This window comes from Mus pahari, chromosome 1, assembly GCF_900095145.1.
Source record: "Mus pahari chromosome 1, PAHARI_EIJ_v1.1, whole genome shotgun sequence".
Lineage (NCBI taxonomy): Eukaryota > Metazoa > Chordata > Mammalia > Rodentia > Muridae > Mus > Mus pahari.
In genome coordinates this window covers 73,319,228-73,340,632 of record NC_034590.1, presented here as the reverse complement: position 1 = coordinate 73,340,632, position 21,405 = coordinate 73,319,228, and the positions used below count along the sequence as shown (strand labels likewise).

At 45.6% G+C, this 21,405-nt stretch overlaps 3 protein-coding genes across 4 annotated transcripts in view; 2 read left to right on the top strand and 1 right to left on the bottom strand.

Annotated features, from left to right (window-relative positions):
- Positions 1–571: 571 nt before the first annotated feature.
- On the top strand, positions 572–4,610 carry LOC110336358 (olfactory receptor 52K1-like). The gene is made up of 2 exons (XM_021218861.1): positions 572–612; positions 3,471–4,610. The coding sequence occupies exon 2, from the start codon at positions 3,606–3,608 to the stop codon at positions 4,608–4,610; it is 1,005 nt and encodes a 334-aa protein (XP_021074520.1). The 5' UTR covers positions 572–612; positions 3,471–3,605.
- Positions 4,611–11,070: 6,460 nt separating this feature from the next.
- On the top strand, positions 11,071–12,186 carry LOC110337372 (olfactory receptor 52E8-like). The gene has a single exon (XM_021220247.1). It carries the CDS (start codon positions 11,097–11,099, stop codon positions 12,105–12,107), a length of 1,011 nt encoding a protein of 336 aa, XP_021075906.1. The 5' UTR covers positions 11,071–11,096; the 3' UTR covers positions 12,108–12,186.
- A 7,317-nt stretch (positions 12,187–19,503) lies between these two features.
- Rrm1 (ribonucleotide reductase catalytic subunit M1) overlaps positions 19,504–21,405 on the bottom strand; it is a 25,067-nt gene continuing 23,165 nt past the window's right edge. For both annotated transcript variants that reach the window (XM_029539223.1, XM_029539227.1), the window contains exon 20: positions 19,504–20,826. In XM_029539223.1, the coding sequence (XP_029395083.1) occupies positions 20,638–20,826 (189 nt within the window). In that variant the 3' untranslated portion in view covers positions 19,504–20,637. The remainder of the gene's footprint in view (positions 20,827–21,405) is intronic.

The window sequence follows — 21,405 nt, the reverse complement described above, 5'->3', positions numbered from 1 at the left end:
TCAGACACTCCAGAAGAGGGAGTCAGATCTTGTTAAGGATGGTTGTGAGCCACCATGTGGTTGCTGGGATTTGAACTCTGCACCTTTGGAAGAGCAGTCTTACCTGCTGAGCCATCTCACCAGCCCAGTAGGAGCATTTCTAACAGAGGAAACACCAGAGGATGACAGTGTTTGAAAATGAGAACATAACTCCAGTGCACAGTGTGATCTACAGAAACTTCCAACAAGCAGTTAAACAGGACCGGGCACAAGGCATCAACCTGGCTGTGGGGAGTCAGTGGGGTTGATGGGCTGCTGACCCAACAAAGGGACGGAAAGGTGGGGAAGGGGTGGGTGAGAGAGTCAGAGTTGAGGCTTGGCAAACTACTCTCTGCATACAAGTACCTCCCTGTCGCCTAACCAGTCTCTGGCAGGAGCTGTTCTCACTTACACTAATCCCCACCTACAGGATCCTAGTGACCACTGGGGCCCAGGTAATTGGCTAAGTCAGACCTGAGAGGGAGCCTCAGAAGTCCTTGTTCCCCTCAGGGAGGCATAAAAAGAATTTAACTCACCCTGGCAACTGGGGACTGACTTGACCAGTCTTTACTTCCCCTGCCTGTGTGAGTCCTGGTAAGTAGGGGCCTGTGTGCTTAGCCAGGCAGGGGTGTGGGGGAGGCTGCCAGAAAGGAGAGGAATGAGGGCAGCAGCCAACGCCACCTCTCCAGTTCATCTGGCCCAGTGCTTCACCACCTCCAATCCAGGAGGAAACAAGAGCACGCATTCACATTCTCAGTCTCTAACACTGGGTTTCGGAGCTTCTGAGGTTGGTTATGTCTTCTAAGTCCTCTTCTGAGAGGAACCCAAAGCCATATTGTAGCAGCTGAATCTGACTTATTCCTCTCTTCTTGCACAGAGGTAGACAAATTCTAGGCCTTTCTAGCGGGTGTGCCTCTCAAATGTCTCACTCATCAAATCCCCTCTCTTTCACAACCACCCTCTCTTCCACATGTAGACACAACTACACTCACCCTGCAGTTCAGTGTGTGTGAGGACAGCAGGGCAGGGTTTCTGTGCTCACAGATAACATAGCCAGTGCCAGGAAGAACCCCATTTTGTATAAGAAAGGGATCTAAAACTGAACGTCCCTTTTCTTGACATATGGGAACTAGGACTGCATGATCTGTCTATAACTCTGGAGTAGAGTATGTGTCTATGCACACCAACCAAGGCAGTGGCCCTTCCTCTGTCCCCAAACTCTCTCTTCGTGTCCAGGACTTGGGGGTAGGCCTTGAGCTTGCTTCTTTCACTTACTAGAAGAGAGAATGGAGAAAGAAGCACCAAGCCTGGTGTGGCAGTTCATGCCCGAGTCATCACAGCACTTGGAAGGTAGAAGAGGGGGGATAGGTTCAAGGCCATCCTCTGCTACACTGTGAGTTTCAGGCCAGCCTGGAAGACATGAGATCCTGTCTTTAAAAGAGAGAGAGAAACAGGGAGAGAGAGGAGGAAGAGGAAAAGAAGGGAGAAGAGGAGGAGGAAGAGGAGAAAGAGGAAAAGGTTGCTCACATCAGCCTTATAGATTTCACCATCCTGAAAAGTCAACATTGTAACTTCCCCCTCACAGCTAGGATTGCTGAAATCCCTTGACCACCAGAGTCACACAAGTGGGTGGCAGGACCAAGATTCCCCATGAAGTGTCCCCACCATGCTGTCCCTGTAAGCTCAGCACACTCCAGCTTTGGGCCATCCTCTTCCCAGCCTGGCCTTCCTCCAGTTCAATGCTCTTCTTTGCAGTGTCAGCTATGCTTTTTGCTTCCTCCTGCAAGGTGAGGGAACCCACACACAGTACCCTGTCCTGTCAGGATCACATTTAGACCAACACAAACTCCTGTCCCTAAAGCCTCCTCTCAAGGTTTTGCCTAGTGTGGTGGCACGCACCTTTAATCACTTGGGAAGCAGGGGCAGATGTATCTCTGAGTTTGAGGCCAGCATGGTCTACAGAGCAAGTTCCAGGATAGCCCAGGCTACATAGAAACACCCTGCCTCAAAAAACAAAAACAAAAACAAAAAGCAAACAAACAAACAAACACTAAGTTTTATAGATTAAATGGGCTCTGTGTGGTTCCTGAGAGCACACCAGGAACAAGGGAGGAATATTCAGAGAGATGATGAAAGTCCTTTCTAAGGGTGGGCTCTGCCCCAAACCTGGACAGACTGTGGCAAGATGGGTTGTTTTACAAGCAGATAGACACTCCAAAATAAAATGGGCTTCAAAACAAAATAAAGCCTTATCTGCATAAAGCCATTGTCCTTTCCAACATCAGTGAGCTGTGCTCTGACCAAGGCACCCCGCAGGGAGTCACATCCCCCTGGAGGGCCTGACTCCTCTTCCTAAGTGTCCGCCCTCTTCTGCTGTCCACAGATTCCTGAGCTCCACAGGTCTCTAATACCAAAAGGTCTCCGGTCCTGTGACTCCAGGAGAGCCCAGAGAAAAACAAGAATGACTGCAGAACCCCCACTCCTGTCCCTTTCTCACTACCACTAAATGACTTGAAATATGAGGTGTCCTGACCTCCTTATCACTCCATGTACTTTTCTGAGAACCTCAGCCCAGAGTCATAGCCTCAGCCTGAGCCTCAGGCCCAGGGTCCCTACACCACACCCTTCTGCTCAGACTCTGGGGTCAACCTAGGATGGAGCTCCAAACTTGAGGTCTACATTTCCAAGGAGATGGCTGTACACTTGGGGTTGAAGATGATGGAACATTCAGATGATGGTTCCAGAAAGATGTAGGGGTGGGAGGAAGAAAGAGGCAGGGAAGGAAGAACCAAGGAAACAGTTGACTGGCTCCATCACATGGTGCCGTCATAAAAGAGAGAACCTACCTCTACCCCCATTTCTAGCCTTTTTTTTTTTTAAACATAAGAAGTACCCTGTAGCTCCCTGCTGTGGTCAACTATCTCCTGTTGGGATGTGGGAAAGGAACATGTCAACTCTCACCAAAAGCTAGCTCTCTCTCTCTCTCTCTCTCTCTCTCTCTCTCTCTCTCTCTCTCTCTCTCTCTCTCTGATTCCCAACCTAATGCCTTTCCATGTCTTCAGGTGGGCACCGCACCAGGGGCCACAACGAATGTCCAGCAACTCCTACATAGCAAGACTACTCGAGTGAGGGTTCTCCCCAGCCTTGGGTTTTGTCACATCAGCGGAAGCCAGAGTGGAAAGGGATTCACATCAGCACCCATGTGTTCATTGCATTCTCTCCCTTGCCACTTTGATCTCATTCAATACAATCTGAACTCATTCAAGATGAGAGATAATGTTTTACTCACCAGGTGTTCCAAGTCCCTGGTATAGAAACTAGCACAAAGTAGGTCTTCAATAAGAACTCAGTGAAAAAGATGAGAAAGCAAAAATGGAGGGGCCATAGAAAGTAGTTACTTCTTAAAGTATCCCACTATGTGCTAACATACAACTCTTTCATTTCCTCCATAGAAATGCTGTAGTTCATGACTACAGCCAGTCCAGCCTGGTGAGGCTGGGGCAGGTCCTAGCTGGACCTTTCAGGGACTGAACCGCGGCATCCTGCCCCTCCCTTCTCCCTGGAGCCTCCCCGAGCCCTCAGGCGTCATGTCAGGCACCTACAATGGCACCTACAATGAGTCCTACACCAGCTTCCTCCTCATGGGCTTCCCAGGGATGCAGGAAGCCAGAGCCCTCCTGGTGCTGCCCTTCCTCAGTCTCTACCTGGTGATCCTCTTCACCAATGGCCTGGTCATCCACACGGTGGCATCCCAGCGCAGCCTGCACCAGCCCATGTACCTGCTCATCGCCCTGCTCCTGGCTGTCAATATCTGTGCTGCCACCACGGTGCTGCCCCCCATGCTCTTCAGCTTCTCCACACGCTTCAACCGCATCTCCCTCCCTCGATGCTTGGGGCAGATGTTCTGCATCTACTTCCTTATTGTCTTTGACTGCAACATCCTCCTGGTCATGGCTCTAGATCGCTATGTGGCTATCTGCTACCCTCTCCGCTACCCAGAAATAGTGACAGGACAGTTACTGGCAGGTCTGGTGGTGTTGGCAGCCACCAGGAGCACATGCATTGTGGCTCCAGTGGTGGTGCTGGCCTCGCGGGTCCGCTTCTGCCGCTCAGATGTGATCCACCACTTTGCCTGTGAGCACATGGCCCTAATGAAACTCTCCTGTGGGGACATCTCGCTGAATAANACGGNGGGACTCNNTNTTCGNANCTTNAANNGAGTCCTGGATATGCTTCTGCTAGGCGCCTCCTACTCCCGCATCATCCATGCTGCCTTCAGGATCTCATCAGGTGGAGCACGGTCCAAAGCCCTGAACACCTGTGGCTCCCACCTGCTGGTCATCTTCACCGTCTACTCCTCCACCATGTCCTCGTCCATTGTCTACCGTGTGGCGCGCACTGCCTCCCAAGATGTGCACAACCTGCTCAGTGCTTTCTACCTGTTGCTCCCATGTCTGGTCAACCCCATCATCTACGGGGCCAGAACCAAGGAAATCAGGCAGCACCTGGTAGCTCTGTTCCAAAGGACTCGGCAACAGGTCTTCACTGAGAAGCCCCAGCCCCTACCCTCGGATAGAGAGCTACCTGGATGATTGTCCAGGATTTCTGGATCCCGAAATCACTCTCACTATTCAGTGAAGGAGGGGCACGCAAGTGAGTGAGTCGTCTCTGGTATTTTAGTTCAGCATCCTATTTATGAGAAGGATCTATTCTATATCTCCAGCTGCCTAGAACTCCTTAAGTAGCCCAGGATGACCTGGAACCCAAACAATTTTCCTTTCTTAGCTTGCCAAATGAGTGACTTATTAGAGGCATAGAGTCACAGTGCCCAGCTTATCTGCACTCATCTTGGAGAGACTCATGTCTGCTTTCCAAAAAAGCACCTACTCACTCTGAACTAGCAACTGAAAGTAAGCTCTGACCCTGGCTTGAAGTTCTCCCCGCTTCCTCTGCATGTTTTAGTCATTTGTTTATTTATTCAGCCATAAAATGTTTATTCTGCATACGACACTGGAACTCAGTGATTGCAAAGAAAGAAAAAAATTATATTTCTCTGGAAGGAGATCCCAAATCTACCACTTTATGATGATGTGATATTCAACAGTCGTTTATGTGTTTAAGTCCTCTGTGTCAAGGAGGAGAAGGAGACATTCACTAAGGGTAGGAATGCCTCACAGAGAAGGTGGTTTACCCCAGATAGAAGGAAAGAAAGAGAAGATGTAGATAAAGTTTGCAGCATAGAAAGAACACGGGGCTCGGGAAAGGAGATCATGGTTCAGTCACTCACAGATGGTAAGACCACAGAGCAACCCTAGAATCCCCACCCCGACCCAGGGTCTTTGCCTTCTATTCTGCAAAATGGAGGCAACATTTCCTGCCTGATAGAGACTGAGCTGGTTGAAGGAGGGCCATGGGCTGATGCATTCAATGAGGTGCTGCACGGACCTAAAAGAGCAGAGCAGAAAAGCCAAGTCTTGAAAGAAATAAGGACCCTTCCATTGTTGAAAGGAGGGCTGAGGGCTGCAGACTGCACAACTGTGCTGCATTCCCGGGGACCCTTGGTCCACACACAGCTTTCACTAGACTCTAGCAGGCAGAACAGGGGAACCAGAGCCCTGGAGAGGGACTCTGGCTTCTGGGTACAAGGATGAAACTGGAGTGTTTGGGATGTGTGGGGAAAGCTTCAAGTCCTAGAGATCAGTGTGATGTACAAAAGTAGGGATGGGAGTGAGGACCCAAGGCAAGACCTTGTTTGTGACCTGTATGGAGGTAAATGACCATTAAACAAGGATGCTAAATAGATCACTGAAAGCTCTCTAGTCCCTCCTATCCATGCTGGATTGGCTTCAGGACCCCTCCCAATACCAAAACTTGCAGACATTCAAATCCTTTGTGTAGAATGGTATAGTAGGCATATATAACCTCCACCTGGTCTCCCATATGCTTTAATATATGTATGAGATTTAATACAATGTAAACACTATATAAATTGTTGTTCTATGCATTTAAGAAATCATAAACAGAAAAAGTCTATTCATGTTCAACACAAATGCAATTCCTTTAAATATTTTTGATCTATAGTTGGTTGAATCATGGATGCAGCATCTGTAGGTTGGGGAGGCTGACTGCTGTGATTCAAGAGAATGGCCAAGCTGATATGTCCGTTCTTTATGAAAACAGAAAGGGCTTTGAGTTACTGGATGACAATGATGAAGAAAAAAGAAACCACAAGTTTTGGAAAGCAGTCATTTTATAAACATTAGAAAGCCACTGTGGAACAGAAGAGATAGCTCGGCAATTAAGAACAAGCACTGGCTGCTCTTGTAGAGGACCCAAGTCAATTCCCAGCTCACAATCATCTGTAACTCCAATTCCAAAGGACCTAATGCCCTCCTCTGGCCTCTGTGGGCCCTTTACACACATGGTGCACAGACATACATACAGGCAAACACTCCAACATGTAAAATTAAAATAATTATTAAAAAAAGAAAGCCATTAATTAGGACCAGTATTCAGGGGCATCAAGATTTAGTCTCAAGGACTGGAGTTGCAGATGGTTGTAAGCTGCCTGAGATGGGTGCTGAGAACTGAATCCCAGTCCTTTTCAAGAGCAACCAGTGCTCTCAACCACTGAGCCACCTCTCCAGCCCCAAGCTACTGCTTCTTATAACACACATTTAACTGAAGCATCCTTTCTCTAAAAAAAAAAAAAAAAAAAAAAAAAAAAANAAAAAAAAAAAAAAAAAAAAAAAAAAAAAACTTAAATACATCAAGTCCAAAATGAAGACGGTTCATAACAGTACAAATTAGTAGTTTGTGCATGTGTGGTGTGGGGGGGGGGTGGTTTTGTTTTGGTTTGGTTTGATTGTTTGTTTTTGTTTTGTTTTTGTTTTTGTTTTGGCTGTCCTGGAACTCACTCTGTAGAACTCAGAAATCCACTTGCCTCTGCCTCCCAAGTGCTGGGATTAAAGGCATGCGCTACCACCGCCTTGCAATGTGGTGTGTGTTTTTAAAATTAGCCTATAAAACATCAATAAATCCCACAGTAACCATTTAATAATAACAGGAGGAAGAGGAACAGATTCTTCTGGGGTTCTCTATGTTCCCTCCTTCAAGTCCCTGGAAATGACTCTCCTCTGGGACTCTCCTCTGGTCCTCACATGAGCCCCAAGTATAATTAACCCTCCCTCCTCAGACTCACAGATCTGTGCCTTGGAACTGGGCACTGATCACAGACCTAACCTCTTCAGAGGTTAAATCAAGGCCCAGTGGGTTGACTGCTTGGAGACTCCTGCAGGCTGCCTCGGTGAGGACAAAGAGTTCTGGGGAATTTGGAGGCAGGTAAACCTGAGGTTGGAATCTACTTTACCTTTTACCTCTGGCAAACTTAGGTTTGCCTTTCAGCCCCATAATATACTACCTACAGTGCGTTAAGGGTGCTAGTTCCATTCTCTCAAGTATTTTCACCTACAGGTTAATGTAAGTGAGGGTCAGTCTCTCGAAGCACACACTACTTGATAAACACCTGGCACAGCCAGGTAATAGACCCTCTCCCCTTACTGCTGAGAACAAAACAGCTCAAAGGTTTCCAGCGCTGCCTCATGTAGGGCACAAGGGATGCCAAGGTAAGACTTAGAGTTTGAAGCTTGGTCCTCTGGCTAGATGAGAGGAAGAAAGTCATATGAAATCTTTGAGCCTAAGACGGTTCAATTTTCATTCACTGGCTCAGCCTCAAAGAGTTGCTTCGAGGTTTAATATGATCCCTTTGTACACTTATCGATTCTGCCAACACAATTCATAAACACCCTGTTCTGCAGTAGGCTCTGTGCTGGACAGTGGGAGAGAAATGAATAAGCCGTGGTCTTCCATCTAGAAACTCCTTCAGTCTAGTGAGGAGATAGATAAACACACCAGGGACTGTGTGTGAGAAATGCCTGACTGAGCATGCCAAGGGCTCAGCTTGGAAAAGGAGAAGAAAGATTGGGATCTAGGAGGCTATATGAAAATAAGGAAAAGCTTATTTCCTCCAGTGACAGTCGGTTGAGTTTCATAAGCTGGGGGATGGGGACAGAGGGAGAAGAGGAAGACGCCTGGAAGACAAGGGGGAGACAATCATCTCTCTCCTGGGACATGGCCACAGCAAGCACATCCCTTGTGAGGACAGGGGATGAGCTTTTTCCTGTGAAGGTTATGCCTTTCTTTGGGAATCATGTGAAGTCGGCAGTTCTCATTTCAGCCCTCCCGTCTGTTCAAGTGATGCCTACTCTGCACATTAACCCTTAAAGGACAATTTAGCATCATTGATCTTACCCTATTAGTCTGTAAGTTCATACACCTTGAAGCTTCCCCAGCACCCAAGTCTCCTCTGATCTCTGCCTGTTTGCTCCTGGCTCAAGTTCTCTGCCCCCCCCTTTATGTCTTTCACTGACTCCTGCTGCTCTATCTGTGCCTTGGAGTGCTATCTCATGCCCCACACTTCCATCCTTGGCCTCAATCCCTCATCTGAACGCTCCACTTGTATGTATAGTCATTGACTTAAAAAACTCTCCACTTGTGAGTTGATTCAAGAACCCAAATGCAATCCATTAGCTGCACCCTTTAGAGTCCCAACCCAATTCCTCCCTTTTCAGAGTTTGGCAAGTCCAATATAATCATTACGGCTTTAAAACCTTGAAATTACTGATCATTCTTTCTCTCAATGGGCTGCTGTGTGATTAATTTGACCCTAGGAAGTTCTTCCTTGTTATTTTTTTTTTCTAAGTTCTTTCCTTGCCAGTTAAAGGGCAGCATCCCACCCACCCCCTCCTGTCCCTTCTCCACAGAATCATTAATTATTCTGCATAGTCTTTACTGACTGCCTCAGGATCCCATGTCAAGGAAGTTCCTTATGGAATCTACCCAAGGAGTGAATGCCAAGATACAAGACAGAAAACTTGTAGATCATATGATAAGGACAGGACAGCCTTGTCCAAGTCACACGATCTATGAACAGCCTGCCAGGACTTTCTCCCTTACACTCTCTGGCATATCTGGAAAGGAGCACTGATTGCCCCAGTGTCTTCCTGGCACTGCTCCCCCAGGGTTCCTTGCCCTCCTTTCCTGTACCACTAGCACCACCCTCCACCGTCTTACACGGGCTCAACTATGATGAACATTTTTATCACTTCGCAAAGGCTGTCTGGTCCTCACTCAACTCAAACCATGACAGATCTTCCCAAAGCTGCTGTCCAAAGCAATGCTCTGAAATAACATCCCGGGGTGAGGGAAATTCCAAACCCGCCCCCTCCTGAATTCTCTCTGGTGTGAGGGTTTGTTAAAAGACACGCCTCTTCTGGTATACGAGGGAGTGTGGCCATGCCCAGGCAAGCCCTGGCTGAGAGGGAGGAGAGCATCCCCACCCCCCACCCCACCCCACCCCACCCCTGCCATTGCTCCACAGCTCCCGAGGCTTCTCTGGGAAGGGTCCAGAGCCCTTCTGCTGTGAGGTGGCTAGTTGCTGAGGATGCCTGGCCAAACCTCAGATTCTAAAACGCAGCAAGACCCAGGCAAGCCACAACAAGGTACAAACCCTAAACTCGTGAGGAAAGAGCACTCTGCAGTGACTACCCAGATGCAAACCCAGCTCAGTCATTTATGAGCTGTGTGACTTTGAACTAGACTTTACCCCCTCCGTGTCTTGGTTTCCTTCTTAGTAAAATGACTTTTTTTTTAATTTCATTTTATTTTTAGACAGGGCCTCATTATGTAGCCTTGGCTGGCCTGAAACTCACTATCTACAGGCTAGTCTAAACCCACAGAGATCTGGATCTAAAGGCATATAACACAACATTAATAAAAATGAAGATTTTGTCGGGGGGGGGGCGGGCAGTGATGGCGCATGCCTTTAATCCCAGCACTTGGGAGACAGAGGCAGGCAGATTTCTGAGTTCAAGGCCAGCCTGGTCTATAGAGTGAGTTCCAGGACAGCCAGAGCTATACAGTGAAACCCTGCCTCGGGGGGAAAAAAAAAAAGATTTTTTTTTTTAAATTTTAGATTTAGTTATGTGTATGAGTGCCTTGCTCGCATGCATGCCTGTGTATTGTGTGTACACTTGGGGCCTGCAGAGCTCAGAAGAAAGCCTTGTTCCTCTCAGAGTTGACATTACAGTCAGTTGTGAGTCATCATGTGGGTGCTGGGAATTGAACTTGGATTCTCTGCAAGAACACTAAGTGCTCTTAGCCACTGAGCCATGCCTCCAGTCCAGTCTCAGTTAACTTCTGAATGCATTTGGAACATTTCCTGATCTACAATCACTATCAAATAAGCCCAACCTACATGCACAGCCCCCTCCTGCTCCTCATCCATCTTCCTCCAAGCAAAGCAAAGCCTCAGGGAAGCTTGTGTATCTGTGTGTCTGTGTGGCTCTGTGCTTGGTGCTCTGGTGAACTCTGGCTCTCCCTGGACTCAAACTGGTAAAGGAAAGTAAGCCTCAAGGACAAGGGCAGGCAGGTACTGCAGCCAGACTACAGGGGCTAAGAAAGGGACCCAACTCTGCAGCCTGGTGCTTTTGGACCAAGAAACCCGGTTTTCTCAGCTTCTTTCCTCTGTCCTAGCCAGTGTACATTGAGCTCAGAGGTGAGGCCACTCCGTTCTTGGCTGGCTCCTTTCTTCCCAGTTTGATTTGGGTCCTTCCCAGTCTCCTTGGAACAAAGATTCTTTATATACTTTCTAACCAAAGTTGTTTTTCTTTTTCCTTGTTTTATCTCTGAACATCATTCACCAACCCCCCATCTCATATACTACATTTAATTTTGTGTTTTATTAACAAGAAAACACCTCTTGTTTAACTCAACAAGAAAACACCTATAACATCCCAAAATAAATATCTAGTACAGGAGCTCCCCGAGGACAAAAAAATGTCTTATTCATCTGTGTCATTCCCCAAACACCTGACATTGTACATGTCTGCTCCAAAACAAAACAAAACACACACACACACACACACACCCATCATGTGAGCCTCAAACTCCTAAAACAACCATTTTGTTCTAAACAGCCCCTGATCCTCTCCCCTGGTGCCAGCCCAGGACCAAAGTCAATGGGTGAGGATGGAAATACCAGCATCTTCAACCTTTCCTACAGCAGCTTCCTCTTGGTGGGCTTCCCTGGATTGCAGGAAGGGCGACCCCTTCTGGTCCTGCCTCTTACCTTTCTCTACGTGTCCATCGTTTCTGCCAATGCCTTAGTCATTCATACGGTGGTGGCCCAACGGAGTCTGCACCAGCCCATGTACGTGCTCATTGCCCTGCTCCTGGCTGTCAACATCTGTGCCTCCACAGCTGTGATGCCTAAAATGCTTGAAGGCTTTGTGCATTATGCAAATCCCATCTCACTCCGTGGCTGCCTCGCACAAATGTTCTTTATCTACTTTACGCTCCTTCTGGACTACAATCTCCTGCTGGCCATGGCTCTAGATCGCTATGTGGCCATTTGCCACCCACTCCGCTATACTGACCTGATGACTTCACACTTACTGGGCCTGATGGCCACTTTTGCGATAACACGGAGCCTAGGAGTAGCAGTGCCCCTAGTGGTACTAACTGCAAAAGCTCAATTCTGCAAGACATCCGTCATAAGACACTTCACTTGCGAGTACATAGCACTGTTGAGCATCGCTTGTGGAGACTTGACCTTCAACAACCGCTTGGGATTGGCTATGCGGTTGGTCACTGTGACTTTTGATCTGGCCTTATTGGGAACCTCCTATACCCGTATCATCTATGCCGCCTTCCAGATCTCTTCTGGGGGAGCCCGAGCCAAGGCCTTACACACTTGTGGCTCCCACTTACTGGTCATCCTCACCATCTACCTTTCTGGTCTTTCCACTTCCATTGTCTTTCGAGTGGCCAAGACTGTGTCTCAAGATGTCCAGAACCTACTCAGTGCCATATACCTGCTGCTCCCAGGAGCCTTGAATCCTCTCATTTATGGGGTGAGAACTAAGGAGATCAGGCAACACATAGAGAAAATGATCTGTGGAGTGCAGTCATCCCAAGACAGCAGAGAGAAGTCACAGAATGTGAGAGGGGAGAGGGAATTACCAGGGTAAGAGGGTGTTTTCAACTTGAGAAGCTGGGGCTGTGCCCTGTGAGAACAAGAAGTGGACAGTCTGTGCTAACAGGCTGGGTGGGTCCTGAGCAGGTTACGGTTCAGTGGCATCCTCTTGTTGCTGCTATGACTTGTTGAATTCTTAGAACATTCTGTGACTTACACCACCACCCCCGACAACAGAACTGCTTGTATTTATTTATCCTTCTAAGTCATTTTGTCTTCTGTCCAATTCTTAAAAAAAGAACCTCATACTATTTGAAGATTAGCTACAGCTTCACTAGGAGATACAGAACAAGTCAAACAGTTCATTATCTGCCCTGAACCCTTGTTTGAAGCAAATAAAGTCCGATCCTCCATTATGGCTATCTCTCTCAAATATAGCCTAAGACTTGACATGAATTTTCATGTGATCAATGTCTGTCAGCCCTGAGGCTAATTCTAGAGTCCTATTAGTCCTGAACATGAGGGCAAGTCCTTCCTTGCCTGAGACAGACCCAGACAACTCCGGATGTCATTCAGACCTCACAAATAGGTCAAGTCATACCCAGGAGCCTCCGTGTAAAGGGTGGTCAGGCCAGACCTTCTCTGGGTTCTGGTCTGACGGTTTTCCTTAAATTTCTATTGCTGTGATAAGCATCGCAACCAAATGCAACCAGTGCAGGAAAAGGTTCATTTGGTTTCAGGCTACAGCCCTTCACAGAGGGAAGTCAGGGTAGGAACAAAAGCAGGAACCTAGGGACCATGGAGGAACACTGCTTACTGACTTGCTTTCCGTGGCTTGCTCAGTTTGTAGCACCACCCACAGTTGGGCTGTGCCCCTCCCCTATCAGTCATTAATCAAGAAAATGCCCAAAGACTTGCTTACAGGCCAATTTGATGGAGGCATTTTCTCAGTTGAGCTTACCTCTTTCCAGATGACCCTGGCTTATGTCAAGTTAACCAAAAACTAACCAATACAGATCTGAAGACCAGAGTATAGCCAACCCTATAGAGCTCCAATTACCTTACACCCGGGTCAGAACCCTGAGGTCTCCTTAGACACAAAGACAAGGTGTTGCTACAGAGTCCAAATCAAAGAACGAATTAATCCCTGACCCGGGGGCCTGGTGTGACCCAAACCCACATCAGGTCATTCTTTCAGTAGCAGTATGATCTATGGAAACATTATTTCCTCACCAGGTGTAGTGGTAATGTCTCAGGATCACTTGAAGACCAGCCTAAACAACACAGTAAGACTCTCTCAATATAAAATAATAAAGAAACTCTGCTGCTTCCACAGCCTCCTGTCATCTATAAATACCCTTTAGGTGTGTCCAAGAAATGGGCTATTGTGTGTGAACACTCACCACCTGCAAACCAACCTGGACGTTTTTTCTCTTCCTCTGTTAGTAGATCATAGGAAACTCCTTAGGAAGCTCTAGGTATAGATGGGGAAGAAGTCAGTGCGGCAGGGGCAGGGACCATGACCTGAGAGCCACTTCATGCAGCTTGTGCCTTCAGTGCTTGCTCCAGTCCAATTTTATACACGCTCCTTCCATTTGGTGACAAAAAGCTGTGCATGCTCAGGATTATGGCTTGTTGAGTCAGACAACAGCCCACTCGTGATATGCAATTCATGCTAGATGGTAATTTGGTGACTGACCCACAGTTAAGTGTCCAGGCTCTACTCAGGTTCACCACCACACCAAAGGCTGTTTCTCAAAAGAATATACCCCCAAAGGATGACAGGATTTTAATCCCAAATCCAGATCCTCTGCTGTGGGTCACCTCCAGCCTCCTGCCAAAGGCTGCAGTTATCCTCTGTCTGTCTCTGTGACTTCAGGATCATCTTTGGATTGGCTGGATCACAGGGTCCGAGGAGTACGGCTACCTGTACTGCACCCTGGACCTGTGGCAGAGCCTTCCCTTGCTCCTGGCCACACTGAAAACAAACAGCTTTTCCAGTTACTCAGGAATCAGGTTAGACTAGCACACCCAAATGAGTATTTTGCCTCCCAAATCCAGAAGCCTATTTAGATAGAATCCTTTTCTTGATTGTGAAAGAGGTCTGGTACAATTTATCCTTTACCTCATATCACAGGATCCTGGGAAATTTCACTGATGTTGAAGGCCTCTGAATTTTTATCAGATTTATTTCCTGCCCATAGATTCCAAAGACCAGCTTTAGCACCAGAGTTACCCTGAGGCAGCCAGTGATTAGAGAAGTTAGCTTCTTCTTCTCAAGAAAAAGAAGGAAAGAGAAAACACACACACATGCTAAGTGGAAAAAACAAAAGACAGAGTCTAATAACTTCATACACAAAAACAGATTTGTATATGTACATACACATACATTTATGTATATAGACTGACAGACATATACACATTTACACGTAGAATGGTTACAGCAAAGCTCCAGCAAGCAGGTTCCAAACATTTCACACACACACACAATACACATATACATACATACATACATACAGAGAGACTGACACACAATTGGTGGATGGAACAAACTCTAACACATAACCTGATAAGCTTTACATGTATACATACATACACACAGTTGATGGATGGAAGGAACAATGCTCCATCCCACCACACACACAAACCTTACACATACACACAGTTGATGCATGATTCAACCCTCATTCACACAAACCAAACATACATACATACATACATACATACACACTGTTGATGAACAGAAGGAACAGTGCTCCAGCCCGCATTCACACAAACTTCACACATACACATAGAGTTGATGGATGGGAGAAACGGTGTTCCAGCCACCACACTTTATTCTTTCTTCCACAGCTTATATATCCCAGCAAAACTTTTCAAGAAGTATAAAATTACAATGTGGTTACATTTTAGCTTTCTTCTAGTAAATGATTATAGAAAAACAGTGTGTTTCCCAATACCTTTACAAGAAATAACATTACCTAGTACAGGTAAAGAAAATAAATTATTCCCTAAAACCCATGTACATTCGTAACTAAACAACGTGTTATAGATGAACAAAGTGTAAGCAAGCAAGGGAGTTTTCTCAGCCAGTTTCTCTTACTGGCAGGCAGCAAATTGTGGTTACAAAGAAAGGAGTAATTATTTTATTATTTATCTTAAAAGTAATCTTGTGAACTGGGCATGGTGGCGCACGCCTTTAATACCAGCACTCGGGAGGCAGAGGCAGGCAGATTTCTGAGTTCGAGGCCAGCCTGGTCTGCAAAGTGAGTTCCAGGACAGCCAGGGCTATACAGAGAAACCCTGTCTCGAAAAACCAAAAAAAAAAAAAAAAAAGTAATCTTGTAAAATCTTAAGAGAATCACAAATCTAAACTTTTATTTAAAATCAGTCATATCTATCTTAAATCCTCAAAATGCATATCTACTCATCAGCAACTCTTAATAAATCATATCAGCAAGGCAAACGGGTATAAGAAATCAATCATCACCCGTCCGGTCTCAGTGAGAGTCACGTCAGCCGTGCTGCCGCTGTTCTTGTTCTCTGACCATGAGTGTGCCTTTCTGACCTTCATGTTGTTCTCTCATATTTCTTACATTAGAGCCAGTAGGAAAAGCATCTCAGCCTAGCCTCACTACCAGCTTTATTTTCCAAAGCCTTTTCTAAGGGTGGGAGTCACTGTGGCCAGTCTGCATCTCTAAGTTCCTTTCTAGGGTGGTGACAGAATCATTAACCTGCTCCTGCAGCAATGCCTGGAAGAGATCAAGCATTATCATTGTGAGTGCCAGTGATGCTGCCCAGTGAGGGGCTGAAAACCCCCTTAGAGTTTTCACACAATTCTTAGCTTAAGAGGGATGTGAGGGCAGCAAGCAGAGCAGAACTCCACAACAGCATGAAGTCCTCAGGACATAGAGTCCTCAGGGACATGCCACACTGAGGCTCACTCATGTGACTGTGGTAACCCGTGGGCTGCATTCCAAGTTCTAAGGCCATTTATCCTCCCTCCTGAATGGCCCTCAGCACAGACATGCCAATAAGTCTAAAATTGTCTACTTCTTCTTAAGTTACAAACACCACTCGGATCTGCAGTATCATCAATGTATCAGTTCTGTCTTGTAGAAGGAAAAGCTGACTGAAGTCTTGTGAGAACTAATAATGACACAGAGCTGATGAATAAGATGAAGGGCTAGTGTTGAGGTTTTCTTTTACTGTTTATTGTAACGCTAAGTGCTGGCCTCCGAGATTTGGAATGTGCACGTAGCCTGAGGAACCCTGCCCCCAGTTATTCTGACTGGCAGATAAAGAGGCCAGCATCAATAGCTGGGAAGCAGAAACATAGGTGGGGTTTAGGTTTCCCTGACCTAAGGGAAGAGACCACAAGGCAGGAGAGGGAAGAAGCTGCCATGGGAGAGTAAGAACGTGCAGGAGGGAGGAGAGCCACCACAGCATAGAGAAGCAAGGAGAGCCGCCATGGGTTAGGGGCTCAGAGAACATGGCCCAGAGGGCAGCCTAATTGGAGCTAAGAGCAGTCCAGATGAAACAAAGTAAGAAATAACTTGGGTTATGGAAAGGAGGTAGATTCTAACAACATGGAGGGTAGGCAGCTGCCCCCCTATCATACTGCTTAAGGCATATTAAAATTATAAGGCTGTGCGTGTGTCTTTCACCCGGGAACATAAATGGTAAAAGGTGGGAAGAAACCCTGTGCGGGAATTTTTAAAATATTTATTACTCCAGGCTGGAGAGATGGCTCAGTGGTTAAGAGCCCTTGTAGGAGACCCAAGTTTACTTCTCAGCACTTATATCAGGCGGCTAACAACCATTATCCCAGCTCGAGATCAGCTTGAGACCTGATGGCTTCATCTGGCCTCTTGTGCAACTGAACCATGTGCACACACTGACACGAACACACATGCCTACACATAAGTTTTTTTAAAAACCTTAAGGCTGGGCATGGTGGTGCACGCCTTTGATCCTGACAGTTGAGAGGCAAAGGCAGGAGGTTCTCTGAAGTTTAAGCCAGCCTGATCATAGCAAGTTCTGGACAGCCAGGACCACACAGGGATCCTGGCTAATTTATAATAACCAATAAAATATTCTAAAAGAGTGAAAATACGTTGCTGCTCTTATCAACTAAAAGCAAACACGCTTCTGGTGGCCTTTGCTAAGACGAAGGATCAAAGACTTTTATCTTCAAATCAGTAACTGTTTACCAGGGGATAATTCATTCAAGCAAGCAAAAACTAAAAAATAAAAATAAATCATCTGACTGGAGTCACCACCCAGTTGTAAGAATCCATTGTCATTCTCTTAGTTTTCATACAGGCCATTTAGGTTGAGTTGAATAAAGATGTAGACATCACCAAACTGATGGTGACCTCTGACATGTTTATTTTCTTTTCCCAGTAAATGTCACTGCCAAGGTCCAGCCTCAGTTTGGTCTAGTTCCAGAGAAAAGGGGTGTTTGAGAGCAAAACAGGCAACTTGAAGTCAAATCGTGCTCCCAGTTGGTGGCCTCTTCTGCTGAGACGGCTTTCCAGACGGCTTTCTGCACGTCTGCGGTTACCATTCTGACTACTCTGTTGCAGGCTGGCCCTGAACTCAGGAATCTGCCTACATTTGTAAGCATAAACAAACAATCAAAAACTTAGCTGGGTGGGATCTTGCCTTGTGATCACTCCCTAAATCTCCTATCTCCTTCCTTAGTTTCTTTCTGATAGCTGGCTCGTAGTGTAGCTACCTCTGCTCCTTTAGATATGTGAAGTCCCTTATACAATTCATATTGCATCCTTGTATTTTCTGCATATTGAGAAACATTTTTTTTAAAGATTTATTTATTATATGTAAGTACACTGTAGCTGTCTTTAGACACTCCAGAAGAGGGCGCCAGATGGTTGTGAGTCACCATGTGGTCGCTGGCATTTGAACTCAGGACCTTCAGAAGAGCAGTCGGGTGCTCTTACCTGCTGAGCCATCTCACCAGCCCTGAGAAACATATTTTCAAATTCATGTTTTTAGAGTTCTTTCCCACAGCCTTAAGGGCTTGCTGAGACATTAGCCACACCTTTGCCTCCTGGACACATGCTGTCTGTGATTATCACAGAGTCAGTAACATTAATAGGGAGGACACTTCTTGGAGGAAAATGAAAATTATGTGCATTATACAAATAAGCCTCATGCTCACAACACCCATCAACACTCATCGAGGCCCATGCCTGCTGGCCCTACAGTGGCCATGTAGGACACAGCACATCATCCTGTAAAAGGCAAGGAATAAAGATTTAACTCAAGGGAAGTGGTCTCCCCTTCATTCAGACTCTGGACCTATAAACCTGACTAACCCTGGAAACTGGGTGGAGTAATATAACCTTGTATAGAATTTGAATTAGACTGTTTCCTTGACCCCAAGCTCTTCTGCTCATACAGGTCAAATGAAACAGTCCTCCCATCTCTTTAGTTTCTTGGAACTCCCTAATTAACTAACTGGCCCAGCTAGATTCTCTACAAATTACAGACTGTGGCCTTGGCTCTGCTGGCCTTTATTGTAACCAAGCATTCTTGGCCTGTGGGGGTGACTGGGACAGCTCTAGAACGTCAAGGAAACACTTACCCATGCATAATCCAAATGTGTGCTAAGGAAACAGAGGCTTCAGTGACCACACAGTTAAGGCATTCCACAATCAACAAAGCAATAAAGCCCGAGAAGCTCATCTGCAGAATGGCCTCATTACAAGTCAGTCTCAATTCTCAGTACCAAAACCCACAGGGCATGCCAGTGACAGAAAACAAGCAGAAACTTCCTCAAGCAACCCAGATCTCCGCCCTACTGGCCCAACACACTAACACTGCCTAGGCTAGAGGTGTAGCTCTGTAGGTAGGGTGCAGGAAACCTCAGGAGCCATGGGCAAAAAGGTCAGAGACTCAAGGCTGCCCTGAGTTCTGAGCAAGTCTGAGGCCAGCTAAGCTTAATGAGACTACAGTCTCAGAGCAAAACAAAACACGCCAGCTGTCGTAAACTAAAAGCTAATGCAAAATATGGGTGAATTAAGTAAATGAAATCAATTACAAACATCAGACTATCAACATAGATAAAAATGATTTTTAAAAACATCAAATTTAGCAGCTGAAACTAAACTGAAATATTCACTAGAGGTACTAAACAGCAGGCCTGTGCAAGAATCAATAAACTCAAGGGTTGAAACATCAATTACCGAGTCTAGGGAGCAGAAGGTGGAAGGGGACAAGCCAAAAGGCCATTCACAGCCACCATTACCTAAAGCAGGAGATTCATTATGAGTTTCATAAGGGGGTAAAAAAGGAGCAGAGTGATTACTAAAGGAAAAAAAATGCCCCAAAACTCGGGTTTAACGAAACAAGTCAATCTACAAGACCAGGAAATTCCCCACTCAAACATAGAACGGCTTTATCAAAAATATGAAAATCGAGTGTTATAAGGTATGAAGACAGAATAAGGCCTTTTAGTACCTTTATAGAAATATAAGGGTGCTGTAAATATAGCTCCTCAAAGTCAAACACAGAATTATATAGTCCAGCAATTCTTTGCTGTATAGAGCCACCAAGCCTAAAAGCAGGAATCCAATAGATATTTGTAGACCAATGTTCACGGCAGCCATTATTCTCCCTATCTAAAGGGAGGAAAGAACCAAGTTTCATTAACAGATGACAGGATGGATACAAGATGGAGTACAGATATGGAGGGACAGCGCATTACACTGTGATGTATCATCTAGATCAAGCCATACAAGGACAAATACTGCATCCTCTGTATGAGGCCCTGGAATACTTATTCATAAAGGTGTAAGTAAGAGTGGTTATGAGTAGAGTCTCTATTTGGAATGATGGAATGTTTTGGAAATGGTGTGGATGAGTTTACACAACAGTGTGAATGAACTAAATGCCACAGGATTAAATTATAAATGAATGAAATTGTCAATTTTATGTTAACAAGATTTCATTCTGAGGCAGGAAAGGGCATATGTTAACACTAGATATCTATACAATCTAAATGTCTTTGTAAGTTTTGTCTCTCTGAACTCCCAACAGAAAATGTTGGGTTTTTTTGTTGTTGTTTTTGTTTTTTTCCCTAAACTATCTTGTATGATAATATATGACAAGTTTAGTACCACACAATCACTTAGAAAATTTTATTTCAAAATGACCTATAGAAGTTTGTCTAGACAAAGGTCTTTAGCTGATGAGTTATTGCTTGATTTTACTTCTAGGCAATTAGTCAAATCAACCTAAATCTCTTTGCCCAAACTAAGAATGGCCAGGTAGGGAAAGCTGGAGAGATGAGACTTCCTAAGTCTCGTCACTATTTGCAGGAAGGCTCTTTTGTATTCCCAAAACCTCTACTTTGATTCCTAATATCAAAGCTGGCTTTGGTTTTTTGTTTGTTAAAAATGACATGTACACTATGTAGAAACAGTACTGTAAGTCGTGGACCCCTGTCCTGGCAGGAATGTCCAGCAGAGCTTCTGATAATCAAGCAAACCTATCCTATGCTCAAATAGTCTGCCATGGCGGACAGGAGAGCGCGCTGGGTCTCCCAGGCCTTGCTTTTCTCAGGATCCACACATCAGGCACTCCTCTCTGTTCTCCAAAGAGCACACCATGGCTGCTGTGTTCCTCTCCTTCTCCTCTTCCTCCTTCAGTGCCTTTTCCTTATCTTTCAGTTTTTCCTTGTTCAGAGTGAACTGGATTGGATTAGCGGCAGGTCTCGTCCTTAAATAATACATCCCAGTCTTTAAACCCTGCAAGGGAAGTAAACACAGCTATTAGGAAGAACTCCAGAACACTAGACAGTCTTTGTCCAAAATGATTCCCAAGTGATCAGTTATAAAACTAATTTTTAAAATCTTTAAATGTATTCCTATGAACCAACTTAAGCTCTTTTTTTAAAAACTTGTAATTTTATCTCCTCTAAAAAGTACCCTGAAAAATGTTAGACCTTGAGCTTTTCATCCCTGAAATAGGAACATTGCCTCTTTGGAATGTCAAATGTTTTTGTTTCTTTGTATTAACTTTTACGTGTATTGCTTGCAGGTCTGTACAGAGCACACGCCTGCCTTAGTCTATAACCATTTAGGGGATGAGACTGCTTTTGCAGAACACTATAAATCCTTCACAAGGGTAATCTTCCTGTCCAGGATTCCCAGGACAGACAAAAGCATTTAAGTAAGAGAGTCACTCTGTAATTCCACAGAAGGACTCACACACATCAAGACATAAGAATGTGGGCTGGTGAGATGGCTCAGTGGGTAAGAGCACCCGACTGCTCTTCCGAAGGTCCGGAGTTCAAATCCCAGCAACCACATGGTGGCTCATAACCA

What these genes read in the sequence shown, in the direction of transcription:
- LOC110337372 (XM_021220247.1), top strand. Translation starts at nt 11,097, where the DNA reads ATGGGTGAGGATGGAAATACCAGCATCTTCAACCTTTCCTACAGCAGC.